This window comes from Sceloporus undulatus, chromosome 1 (genome assembly GCF_019175285.1).
Source record: "Sceloporus undulatus isolate JIND9_A2432 ecotype Alabama chromosome 1, SceUnd_v1.1, whole genome shotgun sequence".
Lineage (NCBI taxonomy): Eukaryota > Metazoa > Chordata > Lepidosauria > Squamata > Phrynosomatidae > Sceloporus > Sceloporus undulatus.
Genome location: NC_056522.1, coordinates 46,007,811 through 46,027,837, shown reverse-complemented (window position 1 = coordinate 46,027,837; position 20,027 = coordinate 46,007,811). Strand labels below are relative to the sequence as shown.

Here is a 20,027-nt window from a genome sequence, read left to right as displayed (position 1 = left end):
ACCCCTTCATGCTATATTTTGAACCTCTGACCATTCCGTTTGATTCAGGAAAAATTTGAAGAAGATTTGCCCCTCCAACTTAGGGAGAGGATGCTGGACAGAAAAAACAAGGTAAAAGCAGGAAAATTTCAGAAGGCTCTCCTATCTTTAATTATTTTTCAATAACAGAATCTCAAGTCTTTTACAACAATATTATTTCTGTATTGACTATATAACAGGAGAACTTTGTTAAAGGCACTTTGTTATATAAGAAAAAGAGATGTAGATGATTGTGTGTGTAAATATACATCTTCAAGTCACCTGTGTGTACCTCCAAGTCACTTATGGTGACCCCAAAAATTTCATTTGGCTTTCAGAGGTGGCTTTGCCAATTACTTCCTTTGAAATATAGCCTACAGCATTGGTATGCATTGGCAGTCTTCCATCCAAGTATTAACCAGAGCTGACCCTTCTTAGGCCCGTTACAGACGGGCCTTTGCTCCACCCCCAGTACATACTAGGGGTTGGCCAAGGACGCAGGGTCCAATCAGGCCTCACCCCTAGTATGTATTGGGGGGGGCATAAAAATGGTGGTGCGCTATACTCATGGGCACCACATTTTGACATGATGGACGTTTAGCGTCCACATGTCGCTGCGCGGTTGTGATGCCGCAAGTGCGACATTGGTGCCTTGCGGTGTCACAACTGCGCCGCAAGAAGAACCCGCTTTTTGCGGGTTCTTTTTGCTGCATGGGGGAGCCGCGCGGTTTGTACGCTGCAGCTCCCTCATGCAGCAAACATGGGCGCTGGCAGAGCGCCCTTTTTGGGCGCTCTGTAAAGCACCTTAGCCGCCTAGATCAGACAGAAATTGGTGTTGTTAGGGTATTTAGCTGGTGCTTACCTTCCAAAATATGATCAGCCTCTTCAAATCCTTTCTGGATATTTCCTTTCTCAATCTTCCTTACCCAGTTAAAAAAAGACTGTTTCTCAATGGCTTCCTATGTAAATTAAATGAAGGTAATAGACATTTGTATTAGCAAATTTATTTGATTTATTAGTTACCTGGGTATATCTACTCCATTTTGTATGATACAGTTGTGTGTAACTTAACAAAGATGGGAAAAATAAACAAAATTATACCTATCTTGTGTCTAGTGTGATTAGCTGAAATAGAGAGCAAGGATTCTTTACCTTTGATAGCTGTATTGGAAAACACAACTTTACAAGTGATACTTGACATAGAATAAGTGTTGTAGGAGAAAAGGTTCTACACATGACACATTTCTAACTCTACACAATTATTAATAGTTGCATTTGATTTGGTCACCCTAGGCATATCTCCTGTTCATCAGGATCAAGGCAGCATAACGAAGTTTTTAAATAAAATCACAAGTAGTTACATTGCTAGAGCTCAGGAAATCTGAGCATAGCCAATGTTTGAACTGGATTATCAGGGACCACCTACTTCAGGATCTAAATTGTGCAGATCATGCCTACAGGCAGTAGACTTTATGCACATATGCTTGCTTTCAAGCATAATGTCCAATATCTGGACTTTAAAAGGGGCCCTAGAACCATGAATTGACCATAAATATTGTACTTAGCATTTAAATGTGAAGAATGCAATACACACAGACACAGAAGGGAAAAAATCATTCACCCATCCCTGTCAAATATTATACTAACAGAAAATGAAGTGGTTACTGTCAATGACATACTCAAAGAATCTAGAGTAAGCACTCAGGAGAGGGGGAGTAACAGAGGAGTGACATTTTTATCATCATCTAACCTCAATGGTGACAATAGGTGTAAGGTCCTCATATGTGATCTTCACTGCTCTAGCAGCTCTTCGGGAATGTTCTTGTGTGTCTGCCAATATCCCTCCAATAATGTGGCCAACACAGGTGACCTATAAGTCAAACATTCATAAACTCATTTAGCTTAGGCACTGAATCACACATATATATTGTTTTGCAACCTGTAACATTTCATTCTGGACAAATTTGTTCCAGATCTTTTGAAAGACCACATCTCCCCATATGAACCTGCCACAACCCTAAAATCTTCAGGAGAAGGCTTTCTCTCAGTCCCACCACCATCACAGGCTTGTTTGGAGAGGGCATGAGAGAGAGCCTTCTCAATGGCTGCTCCCACCACCTGGAACTCACTTCCACCAGAGAGTAGGATGCCCCCATCTCTACTTTCACCAGAAGGCAAAGACTTTTCTCTTCAAGCAGGCTTTTAATACATAATTGCACCCAGGGAGTCTTCTTATTGAGGTGCTTGTTTTTTGTATGTTTTAATGGCTTTATATTTCTAAATTAGTACTGTATGTTTTAAATGGTTTTATATTTTTAACTTGTTATACTAATATGATTTTTATTTATGTTTTAAAAACATTTGTTGTTGTTGTTGTTGTTGTTGTTAAGTATTTTTTGTGAGCTGACTTAGGTCCAGTTTGGGAGAAAGGCGACATCTAAATAAAATAATCTTAGCACTCAATGTCAGTTACAATATATAAGATTCTCTGGATTTAGAAATACTTTTATATAACAGTAATATAACCACCAAAGTATTTGGTCATCATCATGAATGTTCTCATAACACTTATTCTGGTAAAATATATTCAGGACTGCACCTTGACTGCAGAATTAATGCAGTTTGACACCACTTTTACTGTCATGGCTCTGAGTGATTGTAATTCTGGAATTTGTAATTTTTGAAATATTTATCCATCTCTGGCAGAGAGCTCTGGTACTACAACAAACTACAAATCTCAAGATTTCATAGGATGGAGTAATAGCAGTTAAAATGGTGTCAAAGTGCATTAATTCTTCTATGTAGATGCAGCCCATATCTATGTATCACTATATATGTATCTACCTGCCTGCCTAAGGAAAGTGGATTGGCTTAGAAATTCTAATGACTGGTAACTTCCATATCAGTGGGATGGTACATCCACCCCAGGTTTATTTTGAGGCTAGGGTTCAGCACTTTGGTTAGTTCCTTTAAAGCTGTTAACCCAAATGTTGGTCCTTCAGCTCACAATTGGACTTCAGCTCCAGAATTCCTAACTGCTGGCCAATCTGGTTGGGGCATCTGGCAGTTGAAGTGCAAAACATCTAGAGGATCAAAGTTTGGATACCACTGCTTTAAAGTTTAGACTAAAATCCATTCTGGATCTTTTATCCCACAAACATGGAAGCTACCAATGCTGCACTGGTTACCACAGTTGAATTTGTGGAAATTATCCCTAAATACACTATAACATATTTACAGCCTTAAAATAATAACCATTATATGTCACTTAATAGACTCCAAATAAGGCTTTTCCTTATTTTTCGGTTGCTAAATTTCCCTGAGTTATACTCTCCTTCCTAGTTTTAACATATTCAGGCAGCAGTTAATACCCCATTAAAGAGACACCAACACCCTCTCCATTAGTGTGCAAGTTATTTTGTTCAATCTTTTCAATTCTTGACTTCATTTCACACTTTTTCTTTTGTTTTTATAGGCTCTTGATTTTAAAAATGTCCAAGTCCATGACAAATACCTCACCAATTTCTTCTCTTAATTTTGTGAGAGCAAGAATGGGTTAAAAAGCACTAAAAACTTTATGAACCACCCTTTGCAAATATGTGATGAAGTAGTTAAAGTTGTTAAAAATCAACCACCATGTAAAATTCTCTCATCTGAATTCCTTAGAGATAACTGCACAATTTACAAATGGGGGGAAAAAAAGAAATGACTTACAGTATCCTTTGCAAAGATGGTTTCATCGTTGGCAATCCCAGTGACATTACTCCCAGGAACATCCTTCTCAGAGATAAAACAAACAAAGCCAGGCACATTCTGGGCTTCTGTGGTGTCAACAGAACTGAGTGAAAGAGGAACAGGAGGGAAAGATTATTCCAAGTTGAGCCCCACACTTTATGTGCCTTGTATCTGAAGAAACAATTGCATGGAGTCTAATGTAGCAATAACAAGTAGATCCCTTGGATTGCATCTCCCATCATCCCTAACCACTGGCTAGGCTGGCTATAGCAAAAGGAAGCTGCAGCCAAACAATATCTAGAGGACTGCACTTTGTTCACTCTTGGTCTAAGGTCTATCTAATATTTTGGTCAGAATTCTAAAAGATATACACATGCACTTTCCCATAATGCTCATATACTAATAGAATGGGATGCAATGTGTAGCTTGCCTCTTCCACAAATGCTTCCAGCTCTGGAGATTTTAAAGTACATCCAGATATGAAAGTGATATTTGTTTGAATAAAAAGGCAAACAGATTGGAGCAAAGATAATGCTTTGGCTTTCTCAGCAAACCCTTGTAATAGGAAAACTAACCAAGACCTCACTTTCACCATCATAACTGGAGGCATTTGGTTATTATTTGATAACAGCAAATATTTCTGTTACAGGAGAAATACTTACAGGATCTTAGCATGGGCTTTAGTACTAGTAACTAGTGTTAGGTAGAGTTCATTCTCATAGTGAGGTATGTCATCACAGTAGACTGCCTCTCCACTGGCCTGTTTGGCAGCTGAAAGGTGCATTAAAGGTCGCCCCACTGTATCTTCAATGGTCTGTCCAGGAGGCACTTCCTGTTTTTTTTTAAAAAAAATGAAATGTTGACTTTAGGGACAGAAGAAAAAATCAAAAATATTTGAAAAATTGTTAAAAATATGGTTTTGAGTGTTGAGAAACCCTGACAGGAAAAATATCTGACTGCTGAGAAACTTCATGGTTCAGGACTTATTCTGCACAAATTCACATGTTTGTTTTGAGCAGAAAGCAGTATTTTCCAGACAGGCGACACCATATTCAGCATAGGCTTCGACTTATGGCAAACCTATCAATCACCTCCAAAAACCCTGAACAACCAACAGTCTTGCTCAGGTTTTTCAAGCAACACAGAAATATTATTTTGGAACAGAAAATGCTCTTTTGTATACTGGAAATGTGTTAAACAGCCATATACATGGTTTTCAAATACAGCAGGAGGAAAATGTCTAAAAATAGCTAGTTGCGTCCACAGACAAGATTAGTGAAGAACTACTTATCTAGTTGACTCTAATGACCCTGAAATGTTGTCATTACCAAAAAGTTTTAAAAGTCCCAGTAGTATGAGAGTGCGAGTAGAGATAGGAAAGGCTGAAAAAAACAGAAAAAAATCAGAAAAACCTCAGTTTTTTTCAGTTGTTTTTTTTCTGAAGCCTTTTTTTCCTGAAAAATTGAAAAAAGGGGGGAAATTGATTATGGAAAATTTTATTTTAGCATGATGAATAAAAATCTTTAAGACAAGGAGTTCATATGTTCTCCAAATCATTTCTAAAAACTATATCTAGTATCAAATTATTCTAATTTCTGTGCACTGAATGAGGAGGACAAGATAGTCCTAGGTTACAAACTGAACTCTCCAATGAAAGAGCAATGTGTATTTCTTCCTTTAGGGGGCACTGAAAGAATCTGGTTATATTTGGAAACACTCACACTAAATCAAGAAATAAACTGACATGTGAAAGTGTAGAGAAGCTTGTTTAAATCTGGGTAAACCTTCGGTTTTTAGAAGTCCATGATAACTGTAATGTTGATAAACATAACAAAGTAGAAGCAGATACTGAAACTGATACTGATCATTGTGCATAGTCATAGTGTGACGAGATAAGAAGAAAGTTTGTTACCCATGGACAGTGCTCTTTGTCTAGCATTAGAACATGTAGTGTTCATATATATTTATACTTATAAGGAATGGGCAATTACATATGATTATACAGCCAATAAATAATTAATTTTAAAAGTGAAGTAATAATTAAAAATATGAGTATGTTCTCATTCAAAGAAATCCTGGGGAAGAACAAAGTGTAGTTGGGTTCCTGGATCAAAAATGAGGGGCAACACCAGCATGGCAATTAGACAGGAAGATTTAGTCTTGATCCTCTTACTTACTTGGAAAAGTTGTACATTGTCAACAGGGTCCTTGTGGAATAACTCAGTGGCGCTTGCATACCGTGGGGGTACCATTTCACCCAGATTATTCTGTAAACACATGTATAAAACTCAAAAATTTAAAAATTATCCTTGGAGAATGTAGCTTTTTTCATATATATCTTTTCATCTACAGAAGAGCATGATGAATTTATTTTAAAAAAAAACTTACCAGTACCTAATGCTAGCTATGTAACTTGCACATGCAGCTGGGAAAACAAACACACAGCAATAGCAATAGCATGTACATTTCTATACAGCTTATCAGTGAATTTAGCACTTTCCATGCGGTTTACAATCTGTAAGACAATTCCCCCAACAAGAGGGGTACTCATTTTCCCAGCCTATGAAAAGATGGAAAGCTGTGTCAACCTTGGAGCCCCTGGAATTGAACTCACAACCTTGTGGATGCAGTACCACTATGCCACCAGTACTCCCATTTCACACATCATTTCTGATTGGCTGGAAATATGACATTGTCAAAGATATGAAACATTCAATTTATTTTTGGTGTTATTTGCCATAAATTCAGCTTCAGCTTAGGGCAAACCTATAAATAACAAACCCCCAAGCAGTGGCATGCCTGCCTCTGGTGTCACCTGGTGCAGGGGGTGGGATTTCCAATGCAAAAGGGGCAGAGCTTCCAAAGTGGAAGAGGCGGGGGTTCAACGAGGAGGTGCAGGGAGGCTGGGCTAAGTCTTCCCGAACTCTTGCACACATGCCCCCAACCCTCCTTGCTGCAACTTGGTTTTCCTCAGAGGAAAACTGAGCCATAGCAAGGAGGAGTGGGGTGGATGTGTGCACTCAGCAAGGCTGAGCCTGGCCTCCCTGCAACTTCTTGCAGAAGCCTCACCCCTTTCACTGCCATGGCAATGGGGTGGGGGTGCACTTGCTCAGCCTGGCTCCTTGCTGTGGCCCAGTTCTCCTCTGGGGTATCACCTGGTGCAGTCTGCACACACATACACCCAAAGAAATTACTGCCCCCCAAGAACCCCAGTCATCAACCACCCTACTCAGGCTTTGGAAGCCTAAGGCCATGTGAAGTCGAAGGGTTTCATGGCTGGCATCCATAGTTTATGTGGGTTTTACAGGCTATGTGGCCATGCTCTAGAAGAGTTTATTCCTGACGTTTCGCCAACAGCTGTGGCTGGCATCTTCAGAGAAAAGCCACAGTGAAACATCAGGAATAAACTGTTTTAGAACATGGCCACATAGCCCAAAAACCCCACAAAAATTTAAGGTCATGGCTTCCTTTGTTAAACCACACCATCAGTAATGTAGTTTTTTTCTCTTTTCCCTCTACTCCCACTTCATCAAACATTATTTTACAGTGAGTTGTGTCATCCTGTTCTATTTGTTCTTGTTGCTGAGTGCTTTCATGTCATTTCTGACTCATGACAACTCTTGAGGGAGAGAGAGGCAGGCTAGCTCCACCAGGCCTGCCTGGAAGAAGACAAGCCCTCCCTCTGGTCCATCTGCCTTGGTCCAGGCCTCAGAGGGAGAGAAGAATGCTGGACCAGATCCCCTCCCCCCTTCACCATTCCCTTCTCCTTTTGTGTCATGTCTTTTAGATTGTAAGCCCGAGGGCAGGGAACCGTCTATTAAACCTTCTGTTGTAAACCGCTCGGATTCCCAGTGATTGGGCGGTATATAAATAAATCCTATTATTATTATTATTATTAAAGGGAACTTATTATGGCAAGATTTGTTCAACAGGGATTTGCCATTACCTTCTTTTGAGTTTGAAAGATTGTGACTTGCCCAAAGTCACCCAGTGGGTTTCCAAGGCCAAGCGGAGATTCAAACCCTGTTTTCCCAGCGTCCTAATCCAACACTCAGACCACTACAAGATGTTGGTTCTCTTCCTTCTATTTAACCTAACACAAATTCTTTCAGAATTTTATGATTCCCCTCCCCCCTTTCCTTTCCAGATGTGCCACTTCCATCCTTCTATTCATTTAGGTCTGTATGGCAATCCACAGTTTACTAGGAATAAGAATAGCCTGTGCCTTCATATCCTGAGACAGGCCAAATGAGGGCATATTTTCCCACCTAACCTTCCCTACCAGAAGTTGTGATTCAGCTGTCATCACGAATCAGAATTTTGACACACTCCAACAGATCCTACATATAGGAAACTTGACTTTCAAAGGAATTAAGTAATATATTTGTTTTTCATATAGGAGGTAAGCTCTACCATATGACTAGGAAGAAAGCAGATCTGGATCTCCTGGTGGATTTCTGGGTGGCTTGTAAATCAGCAAGGATCTAACAAGGGCAATAACAATATGTTTTCTACTATAAATCATACTGCTGAAATGAACAAAGCTTGGATTAACCAGGACTAGATTTGAGTGCTGAAAGGAGAAGTGTGAGCTTCATTAAGTTCGAGTATTCAAAAGGCTCAGAATTTTGTAATGTTAAATGTGTGTCTTTTGCTCTAGTTTCCAGGGGGTGAATCTAGTAAAAATAATGTAGATCACACAAGCTTGAAGTCTAACCACCCCTCCTCTAGAGTGCCCAAGACCCAAACAGTATTGAAATGACAGTCACAATTATTCTTTCTCTGTAATGTCCCAATATTTAAAGCAACGCTTAGAATTTAATGGAAGCAGCAATGGCCTTCTGCCTTCATTCACCCCAGCTGAATGAATGATACAAGGACTCACATTGCCATTGAGCTCGATATTTAATTTCTGAAGCACAGTGAGATAGAACTTAAAGAAGAAGCTGAGCACGAGAGTTCGTCGGAAATCCACCATGCCACCTGGTGCTGAAGGGGACAAATTCATCTCACTAGCCAGCATGTGGCAGGCTTCCTGTAAAATATCTTCTTTCCACTCCCTGCCAAGAAATGAACCAAAAATTAACACAAAAAGCATTCATGTACCCCACAACATTTCATATGCTTTAAGTCCTTAGCTTATGTTCAGTGCATGTGCAGTCTAAAATTTATTACAGGAAAATCAGTAACTGATACAAGGCATGCTGGAAGTAAGTTCAGGAAGAAGTTCTCCGACATGACATTCCTTCTCTTCCTTATCATTTGCAGTTAGAATGTGAGGATATTGCCTATTCTGAAAAATCAGGTACTGTTTGTATACCTCCCAATGAGTTCCTGGCAGGTCTTTCCTGCCAGCACAGTTGTCGGAGCCATCCCTCCATAGCTCAGCTTAATCTCTTGCACATGGTTAGTTCCCTCTTGAAATAGGACTCTCATCCCGCAGGTCACAATAGCAATGTCATCCTCCCGCCGTGAAGCTTGCTTAAATGCTGAGAAATATTCTCCCTAGAGTAAGAAAAGGAAACAAATGTTTTTCTTGATTTCTTCACCTTGGTTGTAGGTATAATCAACAGAATAAAGGAGGCCTTTAACATATTGTCTTGGTTTACACCCTTGGCTGAAAAATCAGCACACACATTTAGATCAGCAAGTGCAAAAATTAAAGACGACAATTTTATGGCTGTGTGGTTGCCTTTTATGGTCTTCAAAACAGACAATAAGCAGACAAATGGGCTTCCAGCAAACCAGGTGCAATTTTGGAAAAGAGCTTTTTAACTTTGAATATGAGACATAGATGAGATGAATTTACATTGAAAGTATCTTGTGGACTTTGACCAATTTACTATATTTAAACTGATGACTATAATTTTTTATCGGATGAATTCATGTATAAGAGTAGAAAGGGGATAGATTTGTTTATTAAACTTTAAAATACAAAGGCACTTCAATAGTTCATTTCTATGAACAGAACTAAAGTTGGAAAGTCATTTTTCATACAACTGCAAGACAAGAGGGCAATGTGGTATAAGAATGAGCAGGGATGGTGTATCAGCATGTCTTCAGTTTTTTTAAAATTGACATTTGTTGCCAGGCTTTAAATGCAGTTTAACATTATGAGACTTCCTGGAAAATATGTAATTTACTTTCCTTACAAAGAGCAGCAAGTGTTTGTGTGTGTGTGTGCCTAAAAATAGGTGCTAGAGCATTTCTTCTTTAACCAAGATCCATTAACTATAAAGTGTTTTATATTGTTCTGGGTATGAACTGCTCTCTCTTAGCTCAGCTGGTTAGCAGGTCCTGTCATTTGGAAATGATATGTTTCTCTGAATTAATAAGCAGCTCCCAGTTAAAAATATAGCACTATATCAACAGGTCATCTTGCATGGGCTTCTAGCTGAGCAAATGACCAACTGTTCCAAATATTGCTCCAAAGTATAAAGGTTTAATAATCAAGGCTGATTTATTATATTAGATTTCTTTATATTAGATTGATATGTAAAAAATCAAACCTTTTTACATATCAATAAATTCTCCACTGCTAGACATTTAAAACAGCACAACCTTTGGTTCAAAGAACTAAAATATATTTTTTAAAATCAACATTAATTAAACAATCAGTTCAACCAATAGCCCTTATGCTTTACCTATCAATCTATTGGATCTGCTCTAATTGGATGCCTCTCCATCCATTCTGCTTTCCTACCCCAGTGAGTAAGAAGGAATTTCAAATAAACACACACGTACACACACACAAGTGTGTGTGTTGAATTGGTAAATAAAACTATTCTTAACATTAAATCATTCAAGGAATATTGAGGGTTAATTAATTAATCTGTTAAATTATTACAGTTGCCCCTCAGTTTTCATATATTTGAAGTCTGCATCCCTCACCCGTTCGTGGGCAGCAAACAGAAGGGGACAAAATTAGGGGCACACTCTGGGCGGCCATGGGCATGTGCTGCCATTCAAGCCAATGGGGCTTGAATATAGGCAAATTTCTTGTCTGGGGGGGGGCATAATGGATCCCCACAAAAGTGGAGGAGTGACTGTACAATGACAAACATTATAAAATATTTAAAACATTTTTAAAAATTACAAAAATCATTAAAAATTATTAAAATTCAACTAATACAGTGTGCCCGTGTTTTATGCTGGCGTGCCATATACAGCTTTCAGAAGAGCCCGTTGCGTGCCCCAGAAGAAGTAATGGGGCGCGCATGCACGCCGCGCTGCTACACACCACGGGCACGAGCCCCATAACTTCCAACGGGACTCCAGCAAACATGGAATTCCCCTTACTCAGAGGGATCTAGAATGGATCCCCGTGTAAGGGGAGGGTGGACTGTAATGAATTTTTATCATGTGGAATGGTACTCTTTTTAGAAAAAGTTGTTTGCCTTTAATGATTTGATTAAAAAATAAATTCGCTTTTGGACATTTTAAGTGTTTAAGGACATTTTAAGGGAATAAACAGGTAAAGAATTAAATAATACTTCCCAAAAACAGACGTAATCTGTGTCATTTTATATATGCACAACAGAGAGTTCTAGGTCTATGTGGTGATCCATAATTTCACAAAATACATTCACTGGTACTTTGAAATAGGAACGAGTAAAGTATCCCACTATAAAAATTTAAAACATTAATCCTCCTAAACTATCACAGCAAAGCAGGCAGCAGGATCCTTCTGAGGATGCTATAATGCTAGAAACATATTTTAAATAAAATGAAATGTAAAATGTTGAATTTCCATTTTCACAAAAGTTTCATAGCTAACAGTTTTATGTGGGAAATTATGCCGGTCTAAAAGGCACAAGGGCTATGCACTTGAGCTCAGTATCTCTGTGATCATACAGCTCTGTCTTGACAAGTACGTGCAAAATTCACCTCAGAGCGCTTATGCCATCTGCTCAGTGGTAGCTGGTACTCACTCTAGAAGCCCTAGAAGCCAATGGTGGTGAAAGTCAGGGGGGTTAACCAAAGAGGCAAAAGGTAGATTCATATACATATAAAGCAAGAGAGAAACAGGGAGGCAAAGGCAAAGCAAGCATTCACACAGAAACACATGGAGAGAACGATGTTCACTCCAGATTGCTTTAACTGGGAGTAGCATAAGATAGATCAGGCCGGCATTTGAATTTTCTCCAACATTCCACTCCATGTGTTTATCCTGTTTGTTGTGGTGTCACTAGGGTTGGCGTCACCTGGTGTGCAAAATTAATATCATACACACAGCCTAATGGTATTTACATGTATGTGGTTTCATGTAGTCAAAATGAAATTTTGGTATGTTTTTATGTTTTTAAGAAATATTAAAAATAAAATTTAATTTTTTTTTAGAAAAACCTGAAGCTGGTCCTTTCTCCTCCCACTAAGCCTTGCCCCACTCACATCATCTCTTCAGCAGGTAAATTCCACAGCACATTTGTGCCAAAAGGCAGATGTTGAGTAGAGTGGTGTCATCTCCCCTTAGGGTGTTACATGGTGTGGGCTGCACCTCCTTCACACACACACACACACACACACACACACACACCAGTGATGCCCCTGGATCCAGAAGACCCCTAAAAGCAAAGCCAGTGGCTTTCCAGGCCACCAGGACACCTGTTTCTCAAGGTTCCTTCTCAATCCTCTAAGATTAGGATTGTAGTCAGGCAGGGACAATTCAAGACATTTTGCTGCCAGAGGGAAAGCTTCAAAGGCTGCCCGCCCACCCACCACCCATTTATTTAAGATAGAGGGCAAACTATCCAAGACCAACAAACTAGTTTTTGCCAATGAGGCAGAAAATCCGTGAAGCACGTCAATCCAGCTCTAGCTGTAAAAACACAATAATGACAAATTAAATACTTGGAATGTGGTATCCTTCCAGGGATACTTACTCTACTGCATGAGGCAGCTGCTTCACCCTCCCCTAAGGAATTTCCAGCCATGTAGCCAAGATGTACAGTATAGTCAGTCATATGGCCAAACTAGATGAGTCACTAAATTATAAATAATATTTGGAAACAAATTAAAACAAAATATGGGATAAAAAAGGAATATGGGTGTCTCTCATGTGTAGTATGGACAGGGGAAAATGGTGGGTGACCTTCATGGTTCTCTGCTCCGTTTTCATAAACAAACCGCCTGTTGCCATCTAGAAACCCTCGTCTGCATGCAATCTCTGCCCTCAGTCCTTGACTTTTTCCCTTTCAGTTTCCTCTGTCTTTCTGAGTGGCTTTAGGAGTGACTATGTCTGTTCATGTAAATACGTGGTTACAGATAACCACCCAAGCTCACAAGCAAAAACAGACCTCACAGACACAGGGTTCAGACCAAGGAGTAGACCCAAACACCACTTATGTTGCCTTGCCTACTGTGGCAACACTTCTATGATGATATCATCTACAACATCAAGGGTCCATTCATCTGCTCATCTTTCATTGTGATATCTGTCAGCAATGCTCAACTGCATTCTACAAGAAGGCCAGTCTCCACACAGAATAATAAATGGACATAAATCTTATGTCAGAGAAGGCAACAGTAAAAAAAATATCAGTGGAATAATAGTAAAAAGAAAATCAGTCACAAGACACAAGAAGTCAGGAAAGTTGGCTTGTTGTGAAGAAGCAACCAAGCATGGTGTGCTAGTACACAATGCTTAATTGTGCCTATACACAATACACGTGATCAAACCAGAAGTGAGAATGGTGTGGTCTGCAATGCATTCTCCTTTGTCATTCTCCTTTTAGGGGATCACATGCAGCCCTTGAGACCTCCAGCTGATTCTCCATATTCCTCAACTTCTCTATCATAGAGCTCTTCTACAAGTTCTCTTTGTATACTGATATTCCAAACGAACACAGCTATGTCTCTGAATTCTACATTATTTCTGTTATCATCCTGTCATGCAGATAATAAAGTTTTAGGTTTCAGAGTTTGCTATCAGATAAACTAGTATGCAGAGTTTCTAGTATGATCTACAAGTCAGGTAGATTCTTCATTTCAAAAACTTACTGCATATACTGAATGCAATATATCCCATATTCCATCCCTGGAATTTGCAGATAGGTTGGGGAAATTTTGTGTCTGAAACCCTAGGAAGCAGTTGTAAATAGGGATAGACATTCCCAGGTTAATTGGACCTGTGATCTGAACCACAGAAGGCAGCTTCTTTTTTCCCCAGACATCAAGAAAGAGAACTTCACTGGGTTCCTTTTCTAAAAGCAAGGCCTGAATAACTAGAGCAGACATAAGTTCTACTTTGTGAAAGCTAGTTGTCCTTTGAAGGGCTGTCCAGTCCAAGCCTGGTTTAATGATAAAGAATCAGAGAGTCCTGAAGTTTCTCATTAGCAGTTAGCACCTGAGCAAGATACTGAGCAGGCTGTATGCTCCTCTGCAAGTTTATATCTTTGAAAATTCAATGTGTGCCTGGGAAAGTTTATTATGAGACTACAGATGAGGAAGTGTTGGGACTACATTATCAGTGAGTCCATTGTATTCTCAGGTTAGCTCAGGGGAAGCTGTTGTGCAATGTTGCAATGTTAAAATTTTTGTTAAGTACTCTTGGCAGTAGTTTCAATAGCTGGCAATTCAGTTGTTTGATGTAACAGATTATGTAGTTTTTTTTTTATCAGACTTGTCATAGAAGTCTACAAATTAGAGACAGATGTTAGGGTTGGGTCATGGTCAACATGTTTGTGTCCTAGCAAGTTTGTGTATGGTATTAAAAAAAAACTTTTGTGTAGGATCACTACAGGTTGATTCTCTTATCTGAAATCATTAGAACCAGAAGTGTTTGGATTATTTTGGATGTTGGAATGTTTTTGCATATATGTACATAATGGATACATTGGAGAAGGGACCCAAGTCTAAACAAGAAATTCAATTATGTTTCATATACACCTTATACACATAGCCCGATAATAATTTTATACAGTATTTTTGATAATTTTGTGCATGAAACAAAGTTTGTGTACACTGAACTATCAGAAAGCTAAGGTGTCCCAGCTACCCATGAAAAAAGTTTTGGTTTTCTGGAATAATTTTGATTTCCATATAGGAGAGGCTCAACCTGTATTTAGATTCTGACTAGGCTTTTGGGAGCAGCCAGACTCTTTCCATTCAAGATCAAGATCCATGGAAGGAGGCATTTTTGCCGGTTTTTCATTTCTTCTGTAACAGCTTCTTACAAACTATTCCAAAGAGTACTCCGAGAGCAGATTTTCAGGAGATGTAAAGAGATTCAGAAGGAAAAGAAAATTTATATTGAGCAGAATTCCACTTGAGGGCGCTCCCACCAGTGGGAACACGCTCAGGTTCTCTTCTGCTAATGCAAGTGACCTTATAGTCGGAGTCACTCAGTGTTTTGATACTCTTAACTGTCATTAAGGCTGTAACGCAAACCACACTGAGATTAAGCACTGAACAAACTGGATCAAAAGCGATCTTTCAGTTCTTAATACAGATTGAGTCTTCTTTATTCAAAAGTTTGGGACCAGAAGTATTGATTTCAGATTATTTCAAATTTTGGAATAACTTTATTTGCATATGCGCACATAATCAAGTACCTTGGAGACGGGACCAAAATCTAAACACAAAGTTCATTAATGGTTTCTATACATCTTATACAGTCAGCCCGCCATATCCATGGATTCAAGCATCCACAGCTTGAAAATATTCCAAAAAAGTATAAATTCCAAATAGCAAACCTTGATTTTGCCATTTTATATATGGGACACCATTTTACTATGCCACTGTATCTAATGGGTCTTGAGCATCCACAGATTATGGTATGTATGGGGGGGGTCCTGGAACCAGGCCCCACAGTACACAGAAACTGAAGATAATTTTATATGATATTTTAAATAATTTTGTGCATAAAACAAAGTTTGTGTACACTGAACCATCAGAAAGTAAAGATGTTGTTTACTTTGGTTTTAGGTTTTCAGCATTCAAGATATAAGAGAGACTGAACCTGTATTGCATATATCTTAATATAGTACTGCACAAGCTAATATATATGTGATGAACCTAGACAAAGCTGTGTATATTCTGCTTTAAGGTGGGGAGGGGGGCAAATTTTCTACCTATTTCTACCTATTAAGGTTAATCATAAATTGTGCAGATTAAGCAATCTTTTTCTGATTTTTCCATAATTTATTCTAGCTTTAACCTTTCAGTAACTTTGCATAATTTATTCAGTATGATACATCTCCAAGTATTGGATGATTCCAAAAGGCAGGAAATCAATAAAAATTTGCAGAATGCATTCTACTTTAGCTAAGAGTGGAAAGTTGTAGAGTGCTGCATGGCACTAAAGGCCCACTCCCAGGATATACTTTATGCTCCAGCCATCCCTCTTGCTTTTGAAGATTCAGCAGGTCAAATCAAAGCAAGAGGTGTAGAAACATGGGTTTTTAAATAGGAAAGTTATTATTTTGAGATAACTGAATTTTTCACACCCTTTGCTTTTCCTACACTCTTGAGCAACCAACACATACCCATAAAACCATGAATTCTGGCCTTCAATGATGGTTCATTATAAACAAATGACATTTGTATTCACAGTAAAAAAATAATAAAAAAGTATTATTCTCCAAAAAGTGTTATTCCAGTCACCTCACCTTCCTGCTGAATGGAATCTCTACTGAGAGCAGTATTTCCTGAGGCTTTAGTACTGTCTTCCTATAACCAGTAAAAAATGTTTCATCCATCTTTATAGTCCTGCTGCCCTCTGTAAGGAAAAAAGACAGAACAGCAGATGGAATATGCAAACAAACAGCTTATGATTTTCATGCAAACAGTTATTCATTTTGGGCAGTATAGTTGGTTCTCCATAAGGGAAATCATGTCATGGGAGCCAAATATTCATCAGGTTGTTATAGCTGTTGTACAAGTGGATATGAATGGAGTCTCATAATGCATTCCTATCTGTCTTTGTGTCTTGTGTAGTGTCAAATTTTGATTTGGATCAGGATCTTTTTGCAGTAAATTTTCCAAAGAGGGGACAAGTAGATAGGATGTCATTGCAAAGCACAACAAATTCAAGGGCTTAGAGACAGGATGGCATCAGCAATCAATGCTTTTTGCATTTCATACATCAGAGTAGTATTCAAACTCTCTGCCAAGAAACTCTGGTCTCTCCAAAAGATCATGAGGGATTTCTCAGTGAAGATAGCTGAAAACACATTGCCAGCTACTTCTAATCATTTCAAAATCAGAAGAGGATATTGAAACATGTTTAAAGCAGCGTTGGGCAAACCTTTTTTAACTAGAATTCTGAGATCCAATGACAAGAATCTAGTGCAAAAAGAATCCGAATTACAGCATCTATGTAGTACCTAGGAATGCAGTTTGAGTACAAAACTGAACAGAGCTTATAGTCCTGCACAAATACCCAGTCTTGGCTATATAAACTTTCTTCATTTCATCAGTACATTTTAGGGGAAATTTAGTGGCTATGGCTAATCTTAAATAATTAGGCTTTGGAAATCCTGTCTGATCTGCTGTACAGCACCCAGAGATCTACCAGTAGATTCACATTAACTTTCTTTATCCCATAAGAAATTCCTCACTATTGATACAATGTGTTCACAGACAGTCATCCAACACTGCCTCATTTAAGCCAATGGCACACCTCCGAACATATCATTGCATATGTTAAATATTAAATATTTAATTGTCAAATATTAAATGTTACTCATATCATATCTCAAATACTGCAAAATATCAATTGTCAGATAGTTCAGTCCTAGGGTTTTCCTAGGCAATCCTAGGGTTTTTTAGACAAAATTGAGATTTGCCATTGCTTTTCTCTTAGGCTAAAAGAATGTAACTTCCCTGAGGTCAACAGTGTGTTTCCATGTCTCACAGAATCTGACTCTTTCACACCATTATAGCATTATGATTCCATTTTAACTGCCATGATTCCATCCCACTGAAATTCTGGGATTTCAAATTTAGGAAGATATACTTAAAATTCTTATTCAGAGAATTCTGTTGCCTTATGAAACTACAAAATTTAGGATCCCATGTGATACAGCCATGGTAGCTAAAGTAGAATCATAATGATGTATATTTATAACATGAAAGGTCCCTAGTCCAACATTCAAACCACATTGCTGCACTGCATACTCTCTAGCTGTCCATCAATAAAATTCATGGAAAGACTATCTGTAGCAAATCTATTTAAGCATTCTTCATTGATGCTACTGGAAATAACAGGTCCTGCAATTTTCCCTGACTCATGAGAGAGAGAACATAAGCACATACTGGCTCCAGCTGCTATTATCAAAGACTTTTGACTTCTGCTGAGCAAATCAGCAGGCTATTTTCCAAAAAAAAATGAATTCATTTTTATAAAAATTAAAAAAAATCACAAAGCAACCAATTCTTGAATAAGAAACACTGCATATGCCATAATTATAAAGTTGGTAATTCCCAAGAACAGACCATATGTAATATATACACAATGATATGTCCAATATTTTTTAGCTGGGATAAGAGAGCACATCATCAAGAGAGTGTTGACAATACATAATCTTTCATGCTCAGTCAAAGCTTTGGCCGGCTTACCATTTGATATCAAAGTCAGCTTGCTCCCACTTGCCATAAACACTGGGTTTAGGTCAGATATTGGACTTGCAGTCATTATATTTCCCCCAAGGGCCTGAAAATTTACACAGACATTATCTTTATCCTCATTACCATATCATTGTTTCTGTTAACAAGATATATGCACAATACATCGATATAAATAAAATAATAAGCTATTAATAGAGTCATTAAGATGTTAAAGCAACAACTCAACAATAAAGCAATAATCTCAAATAATATACTGAACAACTTGATTAAAGAGATTTATCTTAACATCTTTCATGAAAGCCAAAAGCAATCATAATTCTGGAGGGTGGACATTCCATAATTTGAGAGCAAGAAAGTCCTTTTCCATATGCCCAATAAGAGGGTCACTGTGGTCAACAGTGTTCTCAGAAGACTTCTTCTGCAGCTCTTAATAACGATAGAGGTTTATAATGAGACAGCCAAGGCTCAAGCCATTTTGCATTTTAAAGGGTGAAGCCAAAACCTTGAGTTGAGCCAGAAAACATGAGACAACCAATGTAGGTTGTAATGCTGTATTTTAATCTCAGTACCAAACATTGATTCAGGGCGCACCTATACTGGCCACTAAATTAAGAACCAGACTGGAGAATTATACCCCAGACTGGCTCTAGAACAACCATGATGGCAATCGCATGACCGGGCTGGATCCAGTGTGATGCCACATTATTGTCAACATGAGCCAGCCAGGTTGAGTCCAGTGGATATCATCAGTGTAGACAAGCCCTAAGGGGCTAAATGTATTTTGAAGCAACTGGAGGTTACAGACATTCTTCAAGAGTAATTTATGTAAAGTATAAGGTGATATAACCAAGGCATGGGTAACTGTTGCCAAATCAGACAAACTTAGGAAAATGTGCACCTGGTACACCAAACATATCTATGCAAATTCATTTCATGGCCACCTGAGATCCAGGGACAGTGTAAAAGAAAGCAACACTCTAAACAACAGACCTGATCAAGCAGCTCAGACCCTCCAAAAACAGGTTGAATGTCAATTCCTGGTTTAGGCTCTTTTGACAAACAACACTTCCATCTTGTCTTGATTTATTCTTAGTTTATTCATCCTCATGTAGTCCATCAATGTCTAATGCAAAGGAATTGACTGATTTTTTTGTATTAGGGGCTAAAGAGCCATATTACTGAATGTCATCAGCATATAAATAAATCCTTACTGCAATGAATTACATCTTCCAATAGTTCCATGAAGATGCAGGGGAAAATACAGAACCATGTGAAGGTTACTGTGGGACTGAACAATAATCTTCCCCCACCACCTCTTGGATATGGTTCAACAGAAAGGGCCTTAACTATGGCAAATAATATTCTCAAGGTCCATCAGAAGTATACCATGGGTGATGGCATTCAACCCATGAAGGGATTCAAGAGAATCAATTAGACTGTACTCAAAACCACCCTCACTGCAATCTGGCTTCTGGCATAGATCCTCCAAAACAATCAAAGGCCTGTTACAGACTGCCAAAATAAAGCTGCTTCAGGTCTCTTTGGAGGTATGCTATTTAAATGATGCATGGGTCCTAAGAGTCCAGAGGTCATGCCAAAGCCACACTCCATTCCTAAGCACTGGAGTGCAGCTTTGGTGCAGCTTCCGGATTAGTTAGGATGCATGCATCATTTAAACAGCATACCTCCAAAGAGACCCGAAGCAG

General features: G+C 38.6%; 1 protein-coding gene across 1 annotated transcript in view; it reads right to left on the bottom strand.

Annotated features, from left to right (window-relative positions):
- XDH (xanthine dehydrogenase) overlaps positions 1 to 20,027 on the bottom strand; it is a 77,993-nt gene that overhangs the window by 23,823 nt on the left and 34,143 nt on the right. The window contains 9 exon segments of the mRNA XM_042455403.1: positions 881 to 977; positions 1,769 to 1,888; positions 3,733 to 3,856; positions 4,416 to 4,585; positions 5,931 to 6,020; positions 8,639 to 8,813; positions 9,074 to 9,258; positions 16,362 to 16,471; positions 18,313 to 18,406. Of these exon segments, the coding sequence (XP_042311337.1) occupies positions 881 to 977; positions 1,769 to 1,888; positions 3,733 to 3,856; positions 4,416 to 4,585; positions 5,931 to 6,020; positions 8,639 to 8,813; positions 9,074 to 9,258; positions 16,362 to 16,471; positions 18,313 to 18,406 (1,165 nt within the window).